At 32.7% G+C, this 26,864-nt stretch overlaps 2 protein-coding genes across 2 annotated transcripts; both read right to left on the bottom strand.

Moving 5' to 3' along the window:
* Nucleotides 1-9,777: 9,777 nt before the first annotated feature.
* On the bottom strand, nucleotides 9,778-11,768 carry LOC133287963 (proline-rich protein 4-like). The gene is made up of 2 exons (XM_061485663.1): nucleotides 11,575-11,768; nucleotides 9,778-11,222 (listed from the first exon to the last, which is right to left on the bottom strand). The coding sequence occupies exons 1-2, from the start codon at nucleotides 11,741-11,743 to the stop codon at nucleotides 9,778-9,780; spliced, it is 1,614 nt and encodes a 537-aa protein (XP_061341647.1). The 5' UTR covers nucleotides 11,744-11,768.
* Nucleotides 11,769-13,909: 2,141 nt separating this feature from the next.
* Nucleotides 13,910-18,092, bottom strand: LOC133287958 (translocon-associated protein subunit alpha). Its single transcript, XM_061485657.1, has 8 exons — nucleotides 17,925-18,092; nucleotides 17,006-17,167; nucleotides 16,851-16,901; nucleotides 16,496-16,584; nucleotides 15,688-15,765; nucleotides 15,382-15,585; nucleotides 14,318-14,389; nucleotides 13,910-14,209 (listed from the first exon to the last, which is right to left on the bottom strand). The coding sequence occupies exons 1-8, from the start codon at nucleotides 17,992-17,994 to the stop codon at nucleotides 14,159-14,161; spliced, it is 777 nt and encodes a 258-aa protein (XP_061341641.1). The 5' UTR covers nucleotides 17,995-18,092; the 3' UTR covers nucleotides 13,910-14,158.
* Nucleotides 18,093-26,864: the final 8,772 nt, after the last annotated feature.

The raw sequence follows: 26,864 nt of genomic DNA, 5'->3' as shown, positions 1-26,864 counted from the left end.
TTGTTATTATTTTGTTCTTTTGTATTAGCTATGAGTGTAGCATGTTGTTATTTTGTGGACGCTACATTATTATATTTTTGGACTATTCATTATGCGTTATTATTTATGTTTTGGTTGTCGTCAGTTAATTAATAATACAAGAATAAAAACATACATAAACGGAAAGTAAAAAGTCCAACATAACGGACATTACAATTCATGCAATAACATAACCAACAACAAAATAATGACATAATATGCAAATCAGTCGTTTCTCCCACGACTTGGACATCGTCGACGATTATGGCCGCGTTCCTTGCAAAGTCCACACCTGATACAGCTCTGGCTTGTCTCAACTTCATCCATCTCGTTGCGGATGCGAGTTGACTTTGGACGACCTTTTGCATGCAACATAGTAGAATCAGGAATAATCTTTGCACCACTAATTTCAGGTATTGTTTCCTCGTTTCCGATTGGCTCCCACAGAAAAGAATAAGCCTCGACCAAGTTAGTTATCAAGAAGACGTCGTCAACGTAAGTGAACGCACTCTACCTAACACTTAACGCAACAGCAACGACGTGACTACACGGATACTTAAAGGCCTTAAACTTTCCACATTGACAGTATCTCTGTGGGAGGTTGACAGAATATGAACGCTCCCAACCTGCGTCAACCTCGAATACAGTATGTTCAACATTGTATGCACGAACGTGGTGGCCTGTTGCATCCACCTGGTTCTTCTTGACCAATTCAACAACATGTTTGGAGTGACGATGAGCTGATTAAAGTTGTGCAAGAGCATTTGTTCCTCTTTCAACAAAATATGCAACCAATCTGCTATATGTATGCTTAACCAATGCTGTTATAGGCATATTTCTGGCCCCCTTCAAAACCCTATTGACAGATTCAGCCAAATTTGTTGTCATATGACCGTACCTCCGTCCTTCAATATCGTAGGCACGCGACCACTTTTCCTTAGGAATCACATCAATCCACTCAGCAATTTGACGACTACTTTCACGGAAACTCGCAAGATTCCTTTCAAAATCAACCATTGTTGGAGTATAACCTGCACAAATTGGACATGAATGAATTAAACATAAATTGACAGTCATAATGGAAAGAAATAATTACGCATTCAGTCAATGAGTATACCTAAATTCTTTAACATCCGCTTCAAATCTTCATTCCGAAACTTTTGATTGAAGTTGCTTGCAATATGACGAATACAGAATACGTGATACGCATTTGGCGGCTGCCAAGTAAGGTTATTTTCCACAGGAGATATTATGCTTCGATGTCGATCGGATATCAAACATATGTTTGACATTATAGTCACATGAGCACGAATATTAACGAGAAAATAATCCCATGCTTCCAAAGTTTCGCCTTCTACGATGGCAAATGCGATCGGTAAACATTCATTATTACCATCTTGGGTTGTGGCCACCAACAATTTCCCTTTGTACTTTCCATATAAATGTGTTCCATCAATTTGTATGACGGGTTTGACAAATTTGAATGCCTCACAACACTGTCTAAACGTCCAAAAAATGCGATGAAAAACCTTTTTTTCCATAAACTAAGCTCTGCTCGGCATAAAGATCATTAGTTTGTATATGATAAAATGAACCTGGAGAAAAGCGAAGCATGTATTCGCACCACCTTGGTAAAAAAGCATACGATTCCTCCCAATCACCGTACAGAATTGCCATCGCTTTCTGCTTCGCATACCACGCCTTTCTGTAGGAAACTTGAAAGCCATATTTAGCAGTTATCCTTTCTTGCACCAAAGAGATTGACACAGATGGTTCAGACTTTATCATCCCTGCATTGAAGAGGATATCAGTGCCTCGATAACATCGAACGAATTTAATTACACATTCGTGTTCATTCACACATCTAAAATACAAAAAGGTACCTATCACGAGATCTGCAATAACGTCCGCATCGAGCTGTCTGTGACCCTGGGAAATGTGCTCATTCACACATTCGTGTTTTCCACCCCATCTCGTTATTTTCCAATTTTCACGAAACACCGGTTTGATCGCCCTTACGCGCCACAGACAACCTTGATCGTACGCACAATATTTCATGGACAACTTTGCAGGCGTGCTCTCAATTACAATGGCTTCTTGATGCTCCCTAATAAGGTTGTGCTTAAGTGCCATTTGGACATCTTTTTTTGTCGCAAATTCTTGATTGAAAAATAACATGTCACCCAGTTGCCACGGACCTTGTATCGAAGCCGATCCAGACACCGAACCATCAGTACATGATTCTTGTTCGCTCTGATAACTCCAATCAATGTAAGAATAATGCAGAATTCCTTCCCAAAAAGGAATAACATCTGTGTCACCTGCAATTGCGGATTATAATTTTTTAATACGAACTTACTAATTCAGGTATTAAATCAGTTATTTATTCACGCAGTATACAAATGGGAACAATTACCTTCTTGTGGAATACTATACGGAGCAGACGCAACGTCATTCAACTGCGGCATTTGCGCGACGACTGGTTGATGGAATATTGGGATTTGAGACGCACCCATCTCACGAGATTCATCTCCTTCTGAAGTACTAGCATCCTCCGCCAGAAGATGTTCTTCCATTGCCATATTTTCATCGTCGTCATCATCATCTTCGTCGTGCATTTCCCAAGTTGGATCATTTTCATCTCCCTCAGAAAAGTTACCAACTAGAGACGCATGAGCGGCAGGAGAAGCTGGAAGATGGGGAGAATTTAAATAAACTGACCTCACCGGTATGGGAGCATTCTCGGTTGCGACGATGTCGACATACAACTCTAGAAAATCTGTCCTTGACTGGTTGCAAAATTCTTCCATTGTCATCTCCAAGTCTTCATCGTCAAGCACTTTCAAACTAATGTATTTATCACCTTGCCACACCCTTGTCGTGATCTCAGTGATACATTGGTTGTCTTGAAGACTTAACTTCTGTCGAATTCTCTGATGTAGTTCACCAATGGTTGTGTTGCGTTGGATACGTGTTGGCCTTTTTTCACCTTCGAATATGACACCTTGTCGACCTTCTACCTTCCTACCATTGTAATATAACACAACACGAACAGAATCAGGATTTGAGCTCATTTTTAAATAGAATTAGAACTAAAATTCAAATACTAAATTAAAGATAAAGGAATGGTTGTGGAGAAGAGAAATATGAAGAGTGAGAGAAGAGGTGTGAATTGAATGGAGGGGGTGAGGAAATATATAGAGCACACATGTGACGCCCAAAAGTGGCGTCACATTGTGCAGTAGATGTGTAATTTTTTACAAAACAGCATTAAATGCGTAATTATTTAATTTAAATACATTATTTTAATTTCTTTGCCATTTAACCGTCGTGTATTTCCATATCTTCATTAAATCATGTTTGCTTTATTGCTTGTACTTTGTAGTTCAAAAAAAAATAGCAAGCTACGCTTATTTTTAGCAGGAATTTGAAGCGAAGTGGGAAGTGAGAGGTCCAAAGTCTAGACTTTGTAAAAATTGCCATTAGGGCAAGTCACCACCTTGGGTTGAGGAATGAAAATTTAAAAAAAGAAGAAGTAGCTAGCTTTCAATAAAATAATGTAACAGAGAAGAGATAAACACTCCAATAAATAAAAAAATTAAAGAGGGAGGCAATGATTACTGAATGAAAAGATGAATTAGTTTTAGATCAAGTAATCCTATTAATCTAAACCATAGAACATTGACCAAAATGTCACTGTTCATCAACTTTTTTATCTAAATGTCACGCGAACAGTCTTATTTCTCAATCTGTCACGGGGGCGAGTTCGTTACCTGGTGTAGCGAATTCAGTTTGCTGACGTGTCATGTTTCTAGTGGACACCAAATTCGCTACATGGGATAGCGAACTTGGTTTTATGACACGTCAGCAAATCGAGTTCGCTATACCGGGTAGCGAACTTGCCCCCGTAATAGATTGAGAAATAAAACTATTCGCGTAGCATTTAGATAAAAAAGTTGATAAACAGTGGCACTTTGATCACTGTTCCCTAAAGCACCGGAAGTTAAGTGTCCCACTCTTTATTTTATGAGGAGAATAAGTTAACTGTCAAATCACAACTTTCACATTAGGTGTTCTGAGGACTGACCAGTGCAATTAATGGCATAAAGCAATTAATGATTTTGTTGTAAAAACACCACTCTCACTATGATCTCTGATCTGATCAGACGGTTTTTTTTTATCACTTATGCAATTTGAGAAGAAAAAAAATCAAATTAATACATTTTTAAAAAAAAAATATATACACTAATGCTACCAATCTCGTACTTTGATAGTATAGAATGAAGATATTTTTAGTACAACTATTGTATTGAGTATATTTGCAAAATTGAATTTCAAAGAAATTGATGGGAGCTTGTAAAAATAGTGGAGTGTGTGGTTTATTTCGATGCAAAACGAAGAATCTTATCAGAGTTTGATATGTCGCGAATTCTTTTGAAAGAAAGAGATGCTTTCATGAACGGGGACAGACATACATGATTGTCGCCAACTCATGTCATAAGGTGTTGGATTAAGTCTCGCAGTAAACACGACCATCGTGTTTAATTGCCTACATTGAGTTGGAACTATGAGCAAACCGCACGTTTGCACTGAAAACACTCTCTATAGAACAATTCTTGCACTTCAAAATGTTGAATTTATTACACCCCAAAAGCTCTATATTATCTACCATGTTGTGTTCAAAGTTCATATAATTTACGTGTTTCTACAAAACCAGCAATTACCATGGAAATAGCTGAGAGAACTAATCCAGTTCCAATCCGCTAAAGGTGAAAAATTCTAGTGGGAATCCTTGTGATTCTTTGAGCAAGTGGGACAAAAACGAAGTCACATAAAAGGATACAAGTGGAGAGAAGGGCTCAAACTTTAAACCCTAGGGTTTTGGTGTTCATGATGATGTTTTCTTGTATTGTGAAAGTATGAAGCAATTGCTGCCCAATTCAAGAATATAGGAATCTAGTTTTCCAAGAAAATTGAATGAGGAAGAGATAAGAGTACTTCTAATTAAATACTTTGGTCATCTAACTATATATATATATATATATATATATATATATATATATATATATATATGAGGCAGGATCCTTTGACACCGGTGTCAAAGAAAAAGTTTGACACCTCATCTGAGAACCATTAGATTAAAAAAAATCAATGGTGTCACATGTTTACAAATCAGAATCGTTGATTTTTTTTAATCTAACGGGTCTCAGATGAGGTGTCAAACTTTTTCTTTGACACCGGTGTCAAAGGATCCTGTCTCTCTCTCTCTCTCTCTCTCTCTCTCTATATATATATATATATATATATATATATATATATATATATCCGGCAACTTGAGATAAGTTTATCCTCGGCCACCCAAAACTATATCATTTTGTTTATTTATTTTCTTATATTAATTAATTCACCTTTGAATGATTATGATTCACTTTCTCTCTCTTCCTTTATCACATTCATTTATCTTTGTACGGTTATGATTTAGTAGTCGAAGATAAAATTATCTCAATAAATGATAAAGGATAAACTCATTTATATATATATATATATATAAGTACTAGTCTAGCATGGAAACAACATGGGATTAGTCCATAGTAAGATTAACCTGCGGGATTAATTGTATTAATGTGAATTTTTTTCTCTCGAAAATACATTTTCTTTTCGGTAAATTTCTCGAAAATACATTAATCTAATATATCTTTTAATCAATTGCTTTACTACGGTCAAAAATCTTTTTGGAAAAATGAAAAACTTAAAATATATTTTATGATTTACTCTAATTTGTCATTTATTTTTTCATTATTTTTTCCGCGTTTTAGTTTTGATTTATAAATGGCAGTATGTCAAAAAAAAAAAAAAAGTTTTTTTGATTATATCATATAATTCAATTTTTTTGTACTTTTAACAATTTCAAATCTTAGTCTCGTACAAATTTATAATTGTTACTTAAAATGAGACAGGTGAGGGGTATAACCGCATCTTACCATTTGTTCCTTGGCAAAAATAAATTGTTATACAATTTCAAATCGCCTTAGATTAAAAAAAAACGAGAAATAAATCATGAAAGAAATTAAAAGTAACTAATTTTAAACTTCAAGTGAAGTTCATCGGAAAAAAAAATTAATTTATTGCTTTTTTAATAAAAAATTACGAATAAGTAATCATTTTAAAAGTAATTACGAAAATATAGCAGTCAAACACGTCCCATAGGGGCGTGACCGGTTAGAGAGAGATACGCCCAATGTTGGGCGTGACCTAAGCGTGACTCACGTCCATATGGGGCGTGACCAAGTTGGAGAGAGACACGCCCAATGTTAGGCGTGACCGAGGAGAGAGACACGCCCAATGTTGGGCATGAACGAGGAGAGAGACGCCCAATGTTGGGCGTGTTTCACCAGGTGCTGTCACGTATCACAAAAGTCAATAATTTGACCGTAAAACTTTGGAAGTCCATAACTTTTGACTCGGGTATCCGAATTAGGTAATTTTTTTTTTGATTTCACATAACTTTTCGAGATCTACGTAATGACACCTAATTTGACCTATTTTGTCTCTCACAAAAAAATTTGAATTTACAACAATGATACCATAATTATTAAAAATGACATGACTTTGTTACCTTATAATTATTACTAAAAATAATCTAACATTTTTATAATCATGAACAAAAATTTAAAAATCAAAATAAAACGAAAAACACTCACTTAACTTTTTAATATAAATTATTCGATATTCTGTCACCGACAAATGTTAACTTTTATTAATTATAAATTTCATAAAATTCTTCATTCAAAATTTTAATATATAGTCAATAACATACATAATTAACCTTATCATAACTTACCATAATCAGAAGGATCTTCATTATTAAAGTTTCTAATCATAATAGTGGTTTTCTGTCCATTAATTTTTGTTTAAACGTTCTTATGGTATCATTATTGTAAATTCAATTTTTTTTGTGAGAGACAAAATATGCCAAATGAGGTGTCATTACGTATATCTCGAAAAGTTATGTAGATTCAAATTTTTTTTACCTAATTCGGATACCCGAGTCAAAAATTATGGACTTCCAAAGTTTTACGGTCAAACTGTTGGCTTTTGTGTCACGTGGCAGCACCTGGTGAAACACGCCCAACATTAGGCGTGTCTCTTTCCAACCGATCACGCCCCTATGGGGCGTGTTTAACTGCTATATTTTCGTAATTAATTTCAAAACGATTACTTATTCGTAATTTTTTATTAAAAAAACAATAAATTAATTTTTTTGCCGAAGTTCATCACCTAAAAAGATTATTTGTATAATGTATTTATTTTTTTGGTTTCTTAGAAATTATTCTCTTAGACTTTTGAAAAAAAATATTAAATCATTTTTTTAATTTCTTTTTCTTTTTCCCTTAAATATCCTATTTAGTTATCCTGAAGATTTTGAGACAATTTTTTTTTCTATGAAGCAGTAAACAAAAGGACTTTAAACATCAAATGAAAACATTTACTGAAACTGAAACAATTCTTAAATATGGCTCTAATTAATAAAACCAAAAAGAAAAATATTTATCTACTTATGTAGTTATCTCCAAATAAAATTTTGAGGATTTTAATATGAATTTAAATTTATTTTCAACTTTTTATGTGACAATATAGTCATCCCCCAAAAGAATTTCAAATAACAAATACGTACACGTAAATTATAAAATTGCATGTCGTAAATTAGAGTTTATTCTAACATAACTCTAAAATATTTATTTATATTTGCTAAAAAATTATAACTTATATATACTCAAATTAATTATTTTATATCTGTTTGCTTTAATTTATTTTTATATAAAGCATCCATCTCTTAGATAAATTATTTATAGGTGTCTTAGATCATATTAAAATATTTTTTGATAAATATCTTAATATAAATAAATAAGTTATATTAAAAAAAAGGTGGAAATGTTATGCTTTGATTTTCAAACTAATTTTTTATATTTTATTTGAGCTTATAAATAAAAAAGTATTAATCATCATCATCATCATTATTATTATTACATAATCATATTACAAACTATGGAGATTTTAAATAATAATTGTACATTATAAATTAGGAAAATGTTATATTTACAACTTTTTTTCGTTTACAAATTTTTACAATTAAATCTTAACCATTGATTTTCATCAATCTGACGGTTATAATTTATTGAGAATTAATAATTAATTAATAAGTGTGAGTCAATAAATTATAATCATCTTATAGACGAAAATCAATGGTTAAAATTTAATTATAAGAGTTTATAAACGAAAAAAGTTGTAAATATAACATTTTTCTATAAATTATTGTAATTACTTTTCATTATTAATGACATAGATTACATTGAAGATTCTCAATGTGCTCTCAAACTTTTGGATAATACAGAAAACGCAGTCACCCTGCAGTATGAGATATTAGCTCTGTTAATTGTTAGTTGTAACTTGTAACGTTCATGGGAGGCTTTTGGCTAACCAGTCCTCCTAGTTCTCATAATTTTAGCTCTTATATTTGGTTGATTGCCATTTCTTCATATCCAAAAAGAAATATGATTCTTTTTTTTTGGGTATCTAACATTCTCTAGATATTACTAGCTATTATCTACCAGTAGATAAAATGTATCAGGTTTTTGTTAAACCAAAAAATAATACTAGTTTAAACTTTGTCTCCGTAGATCTTGCATAAAATGGCACTCAGTATGCCTTTTTTTTTTTTTAATGATTCGTACGAATCCACCTCCTAGGCTTGGATTCTGTGATAGATTTGAAAGAATAAAATATCTTTTAACTACAAGTATATATTATTAATCGCCTTATATATACCCGTGAAATAAAATTGATAGATATACTAAAACAGGCTTCTGTTTTTTTTTTTTTTCCTTTTTTTTTTTTTTTTTTTAAGTATACAGCTTAAGGTTTTTCATTAATCATTATCATTATGACCAGTGAATTATTCAACAAATTAGAATGCATGAAAATCAACTAAATTTCTTCATGAATACTTGATGCGGGCGTTTCCTACCAATTACTATCAAAAGATGAAAATCTGTAGGCCAGATGGGTTTAATTAGCAAATGTGATTTGGTGGATGGACCCTTTGATAGATGTAATTACAGATCCCAAATTTATGGTTGTAGGACCAGAATCCTTTAGTCTCTATTGGTGAACATCTTTTAAGGCAATCATACATGCTTAAAGGCAGTGTACTGTCATACATTAATGTTCATGGATTTGTTAAGCGTGGGGTACATCTAATTCAATGCAAGTAATATGGAAAATGCTGAGAAAGTTAGATCCACTGGATTTAATGTTTACAGAAAATGTAAGTTAGGTACTTCCTCTAGCGAATCAAAGTTATGTGAAAAGCCTATTCGTTTTCCACTGAAAGTAACAATCATCAAGAATATAAATGGATTTGGTTGCATAACACAATACAGTAGGTGGGAAATACCATCACCACGCATTTATATACATGTGAAATCAATCAAAAAAACAAAAAATCCTGTGATCTTCACTCAAGAACAACAATTGATCACACTCAACTACACCAAACATATTAAAAAAACATTTCTCTATTTTTCTTTTCTCTGTTCTCACTAGGGGCTTTTCTGTTCACATGCCCTATCCCTTGAAGGCTTTATTTGCAACAATACAAATCATAAATCCTTGATGATACGCAAAGCAAAAACTAGAATACAGAAAACATGCATGTATATTTTGCAAACCCAAGAGCCATCTAGCTCTGCAACATATAGACTATGGATGAGGAGAAAAAGGTGGTAGAGGCCATTTTCCAAACGTGGGGTGGTGGAAAAAGTGCTTTAGAGGTAGTGGAGGCCATTTTCCAAACTTGGGGTGATGGAAAAAGTACTTTGGAGGGATCTCGGGAAGAGGTGGACATGGAGGCTTCTTGAACGGAGGCAACTTTGGGAAAGGGGGAAGAGGTTTAACCAATGGTGGTTTGTAAATTGGAACAGGAGGAGGAAGCGGCTTGTAAATGGGAATGGAAGGTGGAAGTGGCTTCTTGAAGATTGGAACTGGTGGTAGAAGTGGATGCTTAATCTTTGGTGGGCATGGCTTCTTGACCTTTGGAACTGGTGGAGGAAGAGGTTTCTTATATATTGGAACTGGTGGAGGAAGAGGTTTCTTATATATTGGCACAGGTGGAGGAAGAGGTTTGTAATATATTGGAACTGGTGGAGGAAGAGGTTTCTTATATATTGGCACAGGTGGAGGAAGAGGTTTCTTATATATTGGAACTGGTGGAGGAAGAGGTTTCTTATATATTGGCACAGGTGGAGGAAGAGGTTTGTAATATATTGGAACTGGTGGAGGAAGGGGTTTCTTATATATTGGAACAGGTGGAGGAAGGGGTTTCTTATATATTGGAACTGGTGGAGGAAGAGGTTTCTTATATATTGGAACTAGTGGAGGAAGGGGTTTTTTATATATTGGAACAAGTGGAGGAAGGGGTTTCTTATATATTGGAACAGGTGGAGGAAGGGGTTTCTTATATATTGGCGGGCATGGCTTCTTGACCTTTGGAACCGGAGGAGGAAGAGGTTTTTTATATGTTGGAACAGGTGGAGGAAGAGGTTTCTTGTATACTGGAACAGGTGGAGGAAGAGGTTTCTTGTATATTGGAACAGGTGGAGGAAGAGGTTTCTTGTATATTGGCATAGGTGGAGGAAGAGGTTCCTTGTAGACTGGAACTGGTGGAGGAAGAGGTTTCTTATATATAGGCACAAGTGGAGGAAGAGGTTTCTTATAGATAGGTATAGGAGGAAAGATAGGGTGCTTAGGGAAAAACTTTGGTGGAAATGGTGGAAAGACTTTAGGAGGGAAGGGGAAATGTGGAAGGGGAAGCTTAGGCAAAGGTGCGTGATTGAAGAAAGGCCAAAAAAATGCTGAAGTGCAGGTCACTGATGAAAATTTGAGTTTCCCTGTAGGACCGAGGATGTGTTTGTCATCATGAGTTTTTGATTTGATGACAATTTTGGTGTCATAAAGACCATTGTGGGCAGGACAAGGTGCAGCTGATGCACTATGTAGCTGAGCATAGCATTCTTCTTTAAGTTCACCAGCTTTTACAATGTCATGAGGAAGGGATACCTTGAAGTTTCCATCTTTATCAAGCTCACCAACCCCTCTCGTTTTAAAGTGTCCATTTGCTGCCTTGCAGTCTACTGTTACACGTAGCCCTACAGAAAAGTAATTAATAAAACAAGATTATTAGGTTCTAGAATTTGGCTTCTTTACTAAGCGTTTATTAACATGATGTTTAATTGAAATCAGCCTCTATTTTCAATTGTTTTTCAAGTCAAAATAGTTAAAAAGGAACAGTGAGTCTCCAAATAAGTAGGAGAAGCTGGAGTATAAAATTCACATGGTTTTGTATATCTGTCACTTCTTACATTAGTAAAGTCCATACACCACAAAATTGGACACGTTACGGGGTCCACTTGTTCAGTGTGATCATAAGTACTGATACACAACTAAATGGTTAAAAATAAAAATATGCATGTACTATGTATGACTTTTGAGATAATATACCTGAGAAAGCCTGGCTTGTCTTAATATTGTTCTCTTTGCAGTCTGCACATTCTCCCAGTCCAACTACCTCAACTTTACTATGGTCTCCATAGCAAAAGCCTACAACCACAAAAAGCACAGACAACCAGAAGCACAGAAGTGCTCCTTGGCGCCGGGTGAAAATCTGCATAGGGAACTGCAATTACAATTCCTTATGACAAATAAACAATAACAGAAGAGAAAAGAACAGGGCAGAGTTGGAACTGAGAAGCTACTAAGCTTCTATGGTTTGATAGAAGGTGAGTATATTGTGTGAGATTTGTGAGCCTAATATATAACAATCTTGGATATTATCACCGAACGCCCAGTGAGAGCGAAATTAAGAACTTCACATGGTCCAAGGGGCCCCATGTATGAATAGGATCCTCAAGGAAAAAATCATTAACGTCCACACACCAGCTTCTATGAGCAAATGACATGATCGTTCATTGAATGCATGAAGCTCTCAACCGCCAGCTAAATGCATGTCTTTATGTAACACATGTGTCTCAACCTACTTAAATGGCATTAATAAATGCTTTTTACATTGTATTACTTCAACGTTCATCGTTTTGATAAAAAAAAACTCGCAATGTTTCCACTCTCTCCACATGAAAGGTTGACCTGCTAGTATTTTTAACATATGGTCTGTGTCTTATTGATCCACCGAAAGCAGCCTTTAATTTTTCACTTTTTGTTAAATAGGTTTGGCTTTCCCCATTTTTATGTTATTATTTTGACATCATTGGCATTACTTACAATAATAATGACTGAGCTAGAAAAGTTTGTAAGAAGGACCAAGATATAAAAAACCTTACGCAATAAGGATTAAGGACAATGACTGTTCACTCTTTCTCGGGCTTTATCATTCGTTATAGCTTCCAAAGGAGCGATCGTACATGCTTGTCACTCCCTGGCTCTCTGTCATACGAGCAAAACATACTATAACCAACATAATAACGTTACAAACTTAACAGAGTACCAACCCTTTGTGCTATTTCACTCGCAAAACTGATGTCTGTACAACGATTTTGGTAACAGAAGTCTCACAGGTTAGATGTGAGTCGTTGCATGTGAATAAAAAAAGCGACATGAATGAGTGTGATTTATAAAAAAATTTGTAGAATTACGTGTATGTAACATAATTGTTCCCTAAGTTTAAATAGGATAAACGATATACCAGAGTAACATGATCCTTATTATATATACAAAAGGAAACATCCGTTTACAATTTTTTTTTATAAATTTATGTAAATTGCACTATGTTCTCCCAGAAGGAGAAGATACTGTGATTAGTGTTCTCCCGGAAGAAGATAATGTAATTTGTAAACAAAAAAATTTGTAAATATAACCTATCCCATATATAGAAAATATCCGTTTACAAATTTTTTTATAAATTTTTACAAATTACTTTATATATTACACTAATGTACTCCCAAAAATATATAATGTAATTTGTAAAAATTTATAAATATAACCTTTCGACAGCCGAGAGCTGTGGAGAATCCAGTTTTAAATATGCGTGATATCACTTTAGGAACCTTTGGCACCACGAGTCCAGACCTCTTAACTCACTAATATCGTACAGTTGTAAAACACCACAAGCTACAACCGAAGTAGCTCCAAATCCATTACGTTTTCACCATGTACTAGATAGATAACGATGTTCTAGGCTTTTAAAATCTATCGCAAACACCAAATAAGAAAGCGTGTCTAGAAAAATAAAATAAAAAAATCTTGCATACCCTACATATTCGCTTTCAATCAATCTCTTGTCACTTCCATTAATCACCAAATATAAATCCATAACTAATTATTATAACCCCACAATAAATATAAAAGCTGGAAAGACATGAACTGGAACCCAAAATTCCAAATTCACCATCAGGATCGAACCGAATCGATTTTTTTTAAAAATCTGAACTAAATTGATTTAAATAATTTAATTCAATTCAAAAATAGTTTACTTCAAAAATGATTCAGTTCAATTGAAAACAATTCGATTCAAAACCAGTTCAGATCGACTCTATTTTGAAAAAAAAAAATTATAAAAATCAATTTGGTTCAATTCAAAAATGATTCAATTCAAAATGGTTCAGTTCTTAAACTGATTCTAAAAACCGATTCAGTTCATGAATTAATTCTTTAAAAACTGATTCAATTCATAAACTGATTTTTAAAAACCAGTTATTTTAAAAAACAGTTCGATTCGGTTCATGGTTCGATTCAATTTTTTGATTATTTTGCACACCCTATTCACCGCCAATAAACACAAAAAATATAGATAAAATAAACATTAACTAAAATAAAACATCTTCCATTTCTCCAAAGTTGTATCCTTCCTAACTTAGATCCCTGTTAGTTTTTCTTAGATATAGCTCAACTTCATTAGGAAAAATAAATAAATGGAAAAACTCTTTTAAGCTACAACAGAAAGGTAGGTTTTTCAGCCAAAAATTCAGAACTAGTTCCTCGTGCTCTCTCAAACTCATAAACCTAATCCGTTACAGGATTCTGTACTCCATGGTAAAGTCTTGTGTGGCTGAACTTGAGAATAATAGTTTATCTACTTCTTCTTCTTTGATTTGCTAGACTGAGACTGAGCATATGCAGTTCCCTGGTTGTCAAAATACAGGGCAAAGAAAGATATTTCAGAAAAAGTGCCCCTGATGGACAACAATGTGACATATAATAATAAATTATAGTATAAAGCATAAGAACAGACCTCTAGCCATTCATCTGTTGAAGCATCTGTAGTCCTGGTCCCAACTTCAACTTTTGGAGCCCTCTTTGATTTCTGACCAAATATTCATTTGCAGGCATGATGTTATTAGAAAGAGAAAGCAAATAAAAGGCTTGACTGGGAAACAAAAAAAAAACACTCCCCATTAAACCCCAACTAGTAAGAATGGGTTGAGGGCAATCTTTGTATACAGTTTTACCCTTACATAATTGCAAAGAGGCTGTTTTCCGAATTCGAACTTGTGACCTTTCAGTCACAAAGGAACAATTTTACCATTGCTCGAGGCTCGCTGATTGGGAAACAAAAAAAGCTCGACATTTTATTTTAAATTAGAATTCTGATCAACCGCCTTTCTCAATATTATCTTATGCATAAGACCTAATAAGTAACTGCATCGTGCCCCATAAAACATATCAAACTTAAAAGAGAAAATCTTATATGCTCCAAGAGTAAATGGATTCTCTTGCTCCAGATAACTAAAAACCAGAACCAAGATGACACCAATAATATCAGTTAACATAAAATGTTGCAAATAGGATTTCTCCTACTAGGCTGCTGCTTATTGTATGGTTCTCTTAGTCCTCGATCATCTAATAACCTCCCACAAAGGACAATTTCATACTAGTTTTCAATTTGGTAGTGAATATAGGGCAGAACCCGTAGAATTTAATAATACTCTTATTGAAGAAGCACTGTATGCCAAATCCCTGTTAGCATGAAGTAGTATTTAGCCAGACTTTTGAACCAACCATGGTGTTAGGAAGCGCCAATATACTTTTTTACAAGTAACATACGTGTAACAAACCATTGTTAGCAAAAATAGATAAATAACAAGAAGAGCACCACATAATTCTTTTAGAGTTATGAATTATGATCTCATGACATATCGTAGTTAGCAAATCAAACAAATAAGCAGAGAGTCTTAGTATAAACCAGGACAAATTAAAAGTGAAGTCAATGAGCACCGAGGAGTACCATTAGCAAGCTCTAGTGCTGATGACAATCATTTAATAGCATATTATTTGAAAAATTAAAGATTTTATTACCTTAGATAGGTTTTGTACTTGACCATGAATCCATAGCCCCAGGAGGACAAGGAGGGCAGCTCCAAGAGTAACAAGAAAAACAGATTCAATACTAAGAAAACCACCAGATTCAACAACTTCAATAGTGCCATTAAAGAAGGTGCTTTGATATAGATGGTCTTCTATCTCATATACAATGGCGCCCACAAGATCAAAAGTTCCAGGCTGCATAACAGAAACCTCATTATCAATAATGAGTGTAGAAGTACTTTGTGATTTTACTCATTGAGAAACTAAAAGCATTGGCCTACAAAATAATGGAGATACCTGCAAGAACTTGCTGACTGCGAATAAATATGGGAAAGTAGCTTGTGCTAAGGCTGGCACAGAACCATTGTTGAAACCCTGAATTGTTAAAACAAAAGATTGCATTTAAATTAATTATGCAATAACATCAGCTGGATCAGAATAGTGATACTGACATAATGTCACAGAATCCTATTTACTTCACAAGAAATGGCAAAAGCATGTACAATAACTTATTAACCATAATTTTCCAAAGTAAATGGTTCAAATTCAATGTTCCCAAAAGGACTTGGAGAACTACTTTAGATGGTTGGGGATCATCTAACTTAACAACATCAAAGGAAATGAAAATTTTCATCAATACATCCTCAGACCCCCTTTTTGCACACAGAAGAAGCATGTCAAATAAATGAAATTCGCACATAAAAAATCCTAAAAAGCCATGCCAATAGATGGCAAATAAAACAATCATCGTCATATGAAAATTAGCAGTTCTAGTGTCCTAAAACTTAGTCTTACAAGGGAAAAAAGAACCAGCAAGTGTTATCTTCAAACTTTTGTGCACCCAAACAACATAAACACTTTAGATTTTGCTACCAAAACTATTTTCAGGGGTATTTGAAAATCTCGTTTTTAGAAAAAATAATTAACATATTCCCAATATTGGTTGTATATAATAGAGGTTCTTCATCTATTTTATCATTTAGAAATTTAAGATTGATTACAAGGTAACAAGCATAAATAACCATTTAAAGTAATATGGGCAGTATATTTCTTTAACACGAATAAATAGCTCAGTTTAATTGGATATTACGTAACCAATTATTACCTGAGCAGTAAGATTCTGAACGAGCATACGATGATCAAAGGGAAGGTGAACACTAGCCTTGATTGCAACAACATTCATGCTTGACTCCCCTGTTTTCATTCCATACAATGCACAAAATCAGCTAATATCTAATGGATAGACGCCTCTATTTTTTTCTCCACGCTCCGCCCAACACCAGTAAGACAATAATATAGAAGAACCACAAAAATTAAGATATGTTGAATTTTAAATGGGTGTTATAAGACACGAATGAAAGACAATTATTAAACAGTGACAAGAAAAACAGTTAATAAACTAGAAAGCATGAAACTGCAACGCTGAATAGGCCTACGAGTATCAAATTTGATTGAATTACCATCATTTTTTACACCGACGAGCAGCTCAGTCTCTTCTCCAGCTGTTACCACTGCATCATATTCATATGAACAAACAAAATTAACCCCCTATCAAACAAAACAAATGAATACGTCATAAACCATATTTTTGTGCACTAGACAAAATCATTCTTACATCTTGCGCTATTTTTTGGAAATACAGATATTGTATCAATTCCTGGAGCAGAAGTGAAGATCTCATCACCAAAGTCTTGGGCATCATCACCAACGATGCCAATATCAGTTGCTTCTTCAGTGGTCTCCACAGCTTCATCTGAGTCTGACTGGCACCTAGCAACTAGCGAATAGAAAGAACAACATTTAATCATGGTAATGCACAAAATGCATGTAAACATATTTGTCAAGTTATTTGTGAGATCCAATGTGGCAAATAAAATAATAAATAACAGAGAGTAAGAGATACGTTGATCCAAGTTGCCAGCAAAAGGTGCTGATTCAACATGCATGCATCTTTTTAACATATAATTTAGAGTAAGATGAACAAATTCAGATAAACATGCATTTATTCAGTCGCATAGCATCTTCAGGTGACTCTAAATCAGTTATTTGGAACCACTGAAATCCGGAATCAATTTGAAATCTACTTTAAAAATTCATTATTGAAATTATCCAAATGCAACTGAATGCTTTCAACAAATGTTCCAAATGCATCCCTTCACCCACCCCAAATTAAAAAAAAAAAAAAAAAAAAAACTATACGTTAAATGCCAAGTGCCTGATTATACAATAGCCCAACGTTAAAAGTGTTATCTTTGCATTCTCTCTAACTTCAAAGTGGTAATGCTGTCTAGGAAATCAAAACAGAACAACACTTATGGTCCCGACAAAGGTCAGAATCCCAAAAAGATTCAAACTTTAACAAGAGTTATAAAGCAGATCAAAACCCAAAAGGCAGTTGGAAAGGGAGCAACTGGGTCTGTAAAAATGGAATCTCTTTCATGAATCCAACAACAAATCATGGCAATTATAACATGTGCACGGAAGCACGGATCGTAGCTAAAACGGATCTAGATCTAGGATTTTGGGGAGCAGACCTTGGAGGAGAGGGGAAGCGATGAGGAGAAAAGCGAGAGAGAAAATCCAAAAGCTTGTGACGGAGGCCATGAGTGGGAAGTATCTCTAGGGTTAGGGGTGTCACAATTCCAAAAGAAACTTGTAGATTTTGAACGCTCAAAATCAAATATTTGACTTGTAATGGGATGTTTGTGTGTACGGGAAGGTGCAAGTTCCAGGAACTAACATCGACAAGATGATGTCGTTTTGATTTATACCATATTTCGGAACAGTGATCAAGGTGCCACTGCTGGCCAAATTTTTGGCCAAAAAAGTTACTAGACTGTCACAACAATAAATTTTGCCAAAATGTCACGTGACATATTTCGCTACATTATGTAGCGAAATATGTGTGCAAATAATTCGCTACAAAGTGTAGCGAAATATTCTACGTCAGACTGCTCAGAACCAAAAATGTCACGTGTCAAAATTGTAGAAATTCTGCTACACTGTGTAGTCTGACGTGACATATTTCGCTACACTGTGTAGCGAATTATTTGCACACATATTTCGCTACATAGTGTAGCGAAATATGTCACGTGACATTTTGGCAAAATTTACTGTTGGCGTGGTAGTCTGGTAATTTTTTTGGTCAGCAGTGGCACTTTGGTCACTATTCCCCATATTTCTGCTGGCTTAGATGTCATGTGTGACTTGTCACTTTTCATTGGTAGTTTTATTGGGTGTAAGGCGTCGTTAGTGTGATGTATAAGACCTGATAGTATAAGCTTATATTATATGTTATGACATTTTTAACTATTTGGTGTGACCATCGTATAGTATAAGCTTATACAGCATGATTACTTAATCACGCCTAGGAGAGTATGATTAGGCCTTATAAGGGATTGATGTATTAACCAATGCAATTCTCAATAATTAATATATTATTTTAATATTAATATATTGAAATAAAAAATAATTGTTTAATATATAATTTTTTAAAATATTGGAGATATTTATTTTTATAAAAAATAATATATATTTTTTTTTGTATAAAAAAATAATATATTTTTTGGACACACTCATCAACAGATTTCTATAAATATTAATATCATCTGATATATTTGAAAAAATTATATAAATTCATTATTAAAAGTTACTTTTGCCAAAAATATTTATTTTTAGAGGAAGGATCCGTTTACAAGCTTTTTTTTACAAATTACACTAAGGGGGTGTACTGGATTGGGATTTCAAATGATTTTAATGGATTGTTTTCGGACAAAAAAATTCATTGGTATTCGATTAAGATTTTAAAGGACTGAAAAAAAGTCTCGTGGTATTCGATTAAGATTTTAAAATATTATTTTAGAGTCCATCCAAATTCGTTGGTATTTAATCTGGATTTTTAACAAAGGAAAAACAATCTTGTGGTATTCAAAAATTTGACGATTTTAATGGATTTTCTATTTGTGTGGATTTCGTGAGACTTTTTATTGAGAAATATAAATAGGAGGCCTCTCGCACAATCACACCATAACCCCTAGGATTTCTTGAGATTTCTCTATTGCAGTGTTTTCTTCTTCCTTTGATGGGTTGACCCGCTCAAAACCAGGTTCCGCCATGGGAGCTTCGTCAAAGCTCAAAAAAGCAGATTTTTTAGCGATTTTCATCACAAAACAACTCAGAAAAAAATACAACAACATCTCAAAAACAGCAGATTTTTGAGAGCTTTTAGAAGTTTAAAAAATGATTTTTCAAACTATAAGTCGTGATTTTTCTTGGCACAAAAATGTATGATTTTTGTACTGAAAATAACATAAAACCCCCAAACCAATTTTCATTTTACATCAATGAAACAAGATCAATTTAAAGAAAGATTGAAACTTTCATAATATAAAGTCTATATTTCGTAACAATACATTCATGAACGAAATTCTTTCGCTATATGAAACAATTTCAAACAATTTTTGTATCAATAGATAACTAAAAATTTATTTTTCAAAAGCCCCAAAATAATTTAATGAATACTCATAAATTCAGGTTTTAATATATCGATTGAAAATGATTTGAGAAATTTTCTTAACTTTCATGTAATAAAACCTTGAAATTCAGATTCAAAATTTTCTTAGAATATTCAATGAAAACATGCATATGATATATGGTTATAAAACTCTCATCACGTAGAACAAAAACCTCAAGGTTTTCAAGATCAATTGCAAAAAATTCAAAACAAAATTTTATCATGAACTTTAGGTTCTTTATGTAAATTTATAATTATTATAATAAATAAATAAAAATTAGGTCTTATAATAATATATGCATAGCTCTGATACCAAATGAAGAAGATAATTTTTAACTCATTGGTCAAACCCACGAACATGAACGAGAAAATACTAATGCATAGAGGACTAGTATAATTTTAGATATGTGGAGAGTTGTTGCTAAGTAATTTTGAATGTTTGTTAAAAATTATATTATGTTTTATTGATTGAAAAAATTATATTAGGTTTTACTTTTTTTTATTAATATCATTGCATTTTTTTGTTATTTTTTTTATTGACTCTTGTAATTTTGAATGTTTGTTAAAAATTCATATGATTTTTTAAAATCTTATAAATCCATATTGTCCTTTCAAATTTTATAAATTATATTAATATCCTTTAAAATCCAATCTTATGAAATCTTAATTGTAAAAATGTCTTTTAAAAAAGTCTTTAAAGCCCGTCCAATTCTAAAATAATCTTTTAAAATCTATGATTTTTTATCTCAAAAAACTCTTTCAAAATCCTAATCTAATACACCCCCTAAGTATGACCAGTCATACATTCTTAATTGAAGTATGACTGATCATACTTAGTGTAGTTTGTAAGAGTTTGTAAACAGAAAATTTGTAAATATAACATTCCTCTTATTTTTATCCTATCTAGTATTATACATTGCATACCAAATGTTTGATGATGTTATCTTATACAATATCTTGTCAAACACTAGATAGTATTAAGATTTAATCAAGTCTTATAAAATCAGGCCTTATACTATCAGGTCTTATCCTATCAGACCTTATCTAATACTGTGTACAAAACATGCCCTAAATGGGTTAGGGTCGTTAGACGACCTATTAGGGGTTTACAGCCTACCACAACGTAGATATGGTCTGCTCTATTTTGAGTAGATTTTAATTTTTAGAAAAATCTATTTAAAAATTAAGACATAGGCCTGCTTTAAAAATTCTGTCTTAAAAACCTGCAGGTAGGGGTGAAAGTGGGCTGGGTTGGGCCAAGCTTTGGACCGAAAAGCCCAAGCCTACGTCAAAAAATTTCAATTTGGTCTGGCCTTAGCCTAATACGAGTCTAACTGTTAACCTGGTTTGACCGTTTATAAAAAAACAAATAGCCTAACCTAACCCAGCCCAACCTAATACGAGCCTAGCCTAACCCGTTAGCTTGTTAATTTTTAACTTCCAAGAGAAGAACCATGAATCAACTTTACAAAATACTCAAATTATGTTGCTAAACCAAAAATCATAATTTCAACATCCAAACAGAATCATAAATCACAACAAAACTCATACAATCTGCATTTAAGTCAATTTCAAAAGCAAAATGCTCAAAATAAATAACATATATTTTATCAGATCCAACAACCAAATCCATACTATGTAAATTAAAATAACTACATGAATCTAACAAACACATCATGAAGTTTGTAGTAATTATAACATCTTCCAAAACCCATTTAATATATTCATATACACAATCTAACATGCTGAGATGTTGGTTCCTCCTACATAAGAAATAAAGTCAGATTTCTATTAAAATATAATCGAATATAATTAAGTTATAAATAATTGCAATTGATTAAATTTATATCTTTTGTTTTTTCTTCAAGTCATACTTATTCTATTTTATTTTATTTAAAATAAATAGTATAATACAGGCCGGCCTGTAGTCTTATAGGTCAGGCCTTGTGAAAGTGAGCTTATGACTTTTTTTATTAAACAAGCTTTTTCAAGGCCCAAGCCCGACCTATTTTACAAAATATATTAAGTCAGGTTTGGCCTGACGTAGGCCGAGTCGTAGGCTCCTGTAGGCCGGCACGACCCAGTTTCACCCCTACCTGCAGGCTTGTCTTTCAATTTTTTTAATAATATAATATATTTATTATATATATTGTTCATTTAAAGACATATTCTGAGATCCTGATTTGTAACAATAATTTTTAAAGTAATAGGAATGATGTTATTTTAATAAATAATAAATATTTATTTTAAATTTAAAATATAATATTAAATTAAATTAGTAAAGAAAGTGCAAATTATATGTATACATATATAAAATTTTCATGTGATCTTTATGAATATTATTTCATGTGTTGTTAATGAAAATATTATTTCATGTGATTTTTGTGAATAAGAAATTTTATCTTTTATATTTTAGGTTGGTTTGGGCCTATAAATTTTAGTTTGCAACTCAGTTGGTCTTACAAGCCGTGTTGGGCTTTTAGTTTTTTATAATAGGCAATGTCAGATCTATAAATCAAGCATTTAATAGGCTAATAGACCAGTATAAGCTCTAAATATTTTACATATGTTTAGGCTATCAAAGAAAGCATGACCTAACTTGACCCATTTACACCCCTACACCTAATGTCTCTCTTATCACGTTCCCTTATAGCGGTGTAAATAGGCTAGACTAGACTTTGCCTTAAATAAGTCAGGCATGTGTAAATAATAATAATAATAATAATGGGTCTACCTGACCTGTTAGCCTGTGTAGGCCCCAAATTACAAGTCTAGCCGACCCATATTTAAAAAATAAAAGCCTTTGGTTAAGCTTATTACCTTGTTTAAACCTATTAAACATTCAATAATTAAATAATAATTAAAATAATATTTCTTTATTATTCGAAATTATTAAAATAATAATTTAATTTATCTCATTTAAAATAAATAATACGATATAGGCCAGTTTGTAGGCTAGGCTTATAGGCTCGACATGTAAACAAAAGCCTATGGTCTATTTTCTAAATATGTTTTTTTTAAAGTCTAGGCCTTTTCTATTTTACTAGGCAGTAGGCCCCTGTAGGCTGGTCAAGCCCATTTACAACCCTGCTCCCGTACTAAGGAAAAAAATTTAATGTATTATTATTTTAATACAAAATTATGAAAATATAGTCATTTTGAACCAATTTACGAATCTATTGCACTCAGTTTCACCAAATTTAGGCGAAACTCACAATCTTGCCCAGTTCGAGCGAAATATCTAGAGGAGTCTAACCTAATTTAGGCTAAACTACTCTTGCCCTATTTGGACTAGACTTAGCACACTAATCTGCCTTTTTTCAGGCGAGAGCAAGTGCTTTAACATGCCCAATCTGGACACGATTGAAAGCTCTAAAATGTCAAGTTATCCCCATTTAATTGCAAGAATTGAAAAAAGTCTCGCAACACTGTCTGAAAGCCCGAAAAATGCGATGAAATACATGTTTTTCAGAAACCAATCGATGTTGGACAACATAATCATTTGTTTGAAGATGATAAACAAAACTTGGTGAAATAGAAACATATATTCACACCACTTGGGCAAAAATGCATAAAATTCCTCCCAGTCACTATACATAATTGTAATTGCTTTCTGCTTCACATATCTTGCCTTTCTATATGAAATTTTGAATCCATATGAATGTGTGATCCTCTCCTGAACTAGTACAATTGAGACTAATGGTTCCTTCTTTATCATCATTAACAATAAAATTATAATGTACACATTAAGACAAACAAAAATACCATTAATTTTTCATAATCGTAAAATTCTCCAATAACATACCTAGTACGAGTGAAGCAATAACATCAGAATCAAGCTGTCTGTGATCCTGAGAAATATGGTCATTCAAGCAATTGTGATTTCCACCCTATTTAATAGCCTTCAAATTTTCATGCTTAACTTAGTAGGTGTGCTCTCAACCACAATCTCTTCTTAATGCTCCATTATAAGATTCTGCTTGATTGCCACATGCACCTCTTTATTTTAAGCAAATTATTGATTAACAAACAACTTTTTCACTAATTGCCATGGACCCTTGACTAAACACGAACCCTCAGTATAAGATTATTATTTGCTTGGATGATCCCAATCAATGTAAGTGTAATGTGAGATTTCATCCCAAAAAGGAGTAACGACTTTATTAGCTGCAAGTACGAATTCGTACTAATAACAAAAAGAAAAATTACATAAACAAAACCATATATGTATATACGAGTTGTTTAAAAACTTACCTTAATAATGTTGTCGTAATTGAGTTGAGCCCATATCACGATGTTTTGGGGACTTGAGACTCCCTTCGATCATGATATTCTTGGTCTTAAGTCGCGAGCAGACCGCGATTCTCATCATTGTCCGAAGCACTAGCATCCTAGGCAATAAGACGATCTTCCATTTGCTATATTTTCATCATTGTCATTATAATAGTCGTTGTTCATAACCCCGGTAAGGTCATTTTCATCTTCCTCGAACATGTTAATAACTTGAATAGTAGATGATGATGCATTACGTGGAGAATTGAAAGCAACTGAAAATTGCATATTAGTGTGCTAAGTCTAACCCAAATGGGGCGAGACTTGTTCAGCCTAAATTAGGCTACTCCCCTGAGTATTTCGCCCAAACTGGGTGAGACTGCTTTTGCCTAAATTGGGCGAAACTGAGCGCAATAGATCTGTAAATTGGTTCAAAACGACTACATTTTCATAATTTTTTATTAAAATAACAATATATTAATCTTCCTCCTATTAAACACTATATTTTTTATAAAAATGAAATGGCTTCGAATTAAACGGAAAAAATATATATACAAAATAATAATAATTAGGATCAAGCAGATATCATTTTATGAAGATTTTTTTCGGTGCCATCGATGCATTGAGTTTTTGGTGCATTTTCTACTCATAATATGACACGTGTCTTACTTTTTGGCAAATCACCCTCTTACCTAACATTAAAATAAATTATTTATTAGTACTTTGACAAAAAAAGATACATGTTACATTGTAAGTGGAAGATGCACCGAAAACTCAATGTATAGTAGCACTCCAAAAAATTTCCATTTTACGTACTGAATTTAGTATCATTAAACAACAAGATTTTTCGCAGAACAAATATTATTGTTAATACAATGTAAAAAGATAATGATATCAACAAAAACTAAAACTATTCATCTATACATTTCTTACTTTGTAGTTTGTTCAAATAAGTAAGATGGCTAAGTAATTGGACTTTTTTTTTTTTGGTAATCTAATTGGACTTTAATTATATACCACATGAATTTGATTCTCTAAATAAAATTAACATTAATTTAATTTACTAATTGTGAAGTATTTAATTAGTCTTTTTATTACACATCATAAAATTATACTAATTAAACATTTAATTAAAAATAACTTAATATCATTTAATATAACTAATGAACTAGTTTAATATTAGTTTTTCAAAAAAAAAACGACACAAATATATATATATATATATATATATATATATATATATAGAGAGAGAGAGAGGGGTAGGATCCTTTGACACATCTGAGAGCCGTTAGATCAAAAAAGATCAATGGTGCCATAAGCTTACAAATCAGAGCCATTGATCTTTTTTGATCTAATGACTATCAGATGAGGTGTCAAAGGATCATGCCTCATATATATATATATATATATATATATATGTATGTATATATATATATATATATATATACAGGGCTTATCATTTCTCAAGTTGCCGGAGATAACTTTATTTCCGGCTACTAAATCATAATCATACAAAGATGGATCAATGGTAATAAAGGAAGAGAGAGAAAAAGAGAATCATAACCGTTCAAAGGTGAATCAATTAATATAAGGAAATAAATAAACAAAACGACGTCGTTCTGGGGCGGCCAGAGATAAACTTATCTCAAGTTGCTGGAGAAATATTTTTCCTATATATATATATATGTATATATATATATATAATATATATGTAAAGGATTAAAATAGATCTTAATTATACATAAAATGAAATTATCTACAGACTCGAAATGGGAGATTTTGAGAGCCATGATCTCCCCATTCCTTCTACTACCTTCCAAAATCTTTCACGTATACCCTCAAACATAACGCAATTCACATATGATCCCTTTAATTAATTAAGAAAGTTTACTAGTTTTTACAGGTGGCAAAAGGTAACTATAAAAAATTAATAACACAAAAACACAAATGAAAATTGCTAAAAGGTTTATTACTTATATGATACAATATATTATTTTTACTCTACAAATAGCGTCACAACTTAAAAACGATTTTTTTTTTAATTTACAATATATTAATTATGAATTGAATTTATTTTATTCTTGATGCAAGAGTAAAATTATCGAGTTTAATAAAAAAATAAATAAAATCACATGTTACATTTTCCTATGTTTTCGTGTGTGCATCATTTTATTTATTTATAGTTAATTCAACTAATTATTTTTTTGAGCAGGTTATGCGACTAATCCGGAGTGCGGAGAGGTACATGGGTGAAGATATTTAAACTTCTCCCAAAAATAACATGTCAGAATCGAACTAAGATCTTTCTTTTCCTCTGCTCAACTCTCTTGCTACTAATTGAGATACCACGGGTGTTTTAACTTTTTAAGTTATGCAAATTCGCATGTCATCTTTGAGGCTCAAATCTAATTGGATTTTAAGTAATTGTTCATGGGTCAAGAATGAAAGTCAAAATTTTAACATTTAAATTTAACAAAAGATATTAAATTATTGATTATTTCTTAGTCATCTTAGGTGTAGGAAAATCAACATTAATGTTAGATTTACTGATTATTTAGTTAATTTAAGTGTTATTAATTATTTACTCAATTTCAGCAATCAAATGTTGGAGCCAACAAAGGTAGGTACAATTGGCAAAGGGTTTGACTCACACCTCACAAGGGTATGGGTTCGAATCCTGTTGGCCGAT

The sequence above is a fragment of the Gastrolobium bilobum genome, unplaced genomic scaffold (assembly GCF_033153095.1).
Source record: "Gastrolobium bilobum isolate Gb01-03AN ecotype WA unplaced genomic scaffold, APGP_CSIRO_Gbil_v1 utg35105, whole genome shotgun sequence".
Taxonomy (NCBI): domain Eukaryota; kingdom Viridiplantae; phylum Streptophyta; class Magnoliopsida; order Fabales; family Fabaceae; genus Gastrolobium; species Gastrolobium bilobum.
This window is presented reverse-complemented; position numbering and strand designations above follow the sequence as displayed.

What these genes read in the sequence shown, in the direction of transcription:
- LOC133287958 (XM_061485657.1), bottom strand. Translation starts at nt 17,994, where the DNA reads ATGGCCTCCGTCACAAGCTTTTGGATTTTCTCTCTCGCTTTTCTCCTC. An exon ending in CGCTTCCCCTCTCCTCCAAG is followed by an intron (nt 17,168 to 17,924) that starts GTCTGCTCCCCA and finishes TCTATTCGCTAG; the next exon opens with TTGCTAGGTGCCAGTCAGAC. An exon ending in TCCAAAAAATAGCGCAAGAT is followed by an intron (nt 16,902 to 17,005) that starts GTAAGAATGATT and finishes AATATGATGCAG; the next exon opens with TGGTAACAGCTGGAGAAGAG.
- LOC133287963 (XM_061485663.1), bottom strand. Translation starts at nt 11,743, where the DNA reads ATGCAGATTTTCACCCGGCGCCAAGGAGCACTTCTGTGCTTCTGGTTG. An exon ending in GACAAGCCAGGCTTTCTCAG is followed by an intron (nt 11,223 to 11,574) that starts GTATATTATCTC and finishes ACTTTTCTGTAG; the next exon opens with GGCTACGTGTAACAGTAGAC.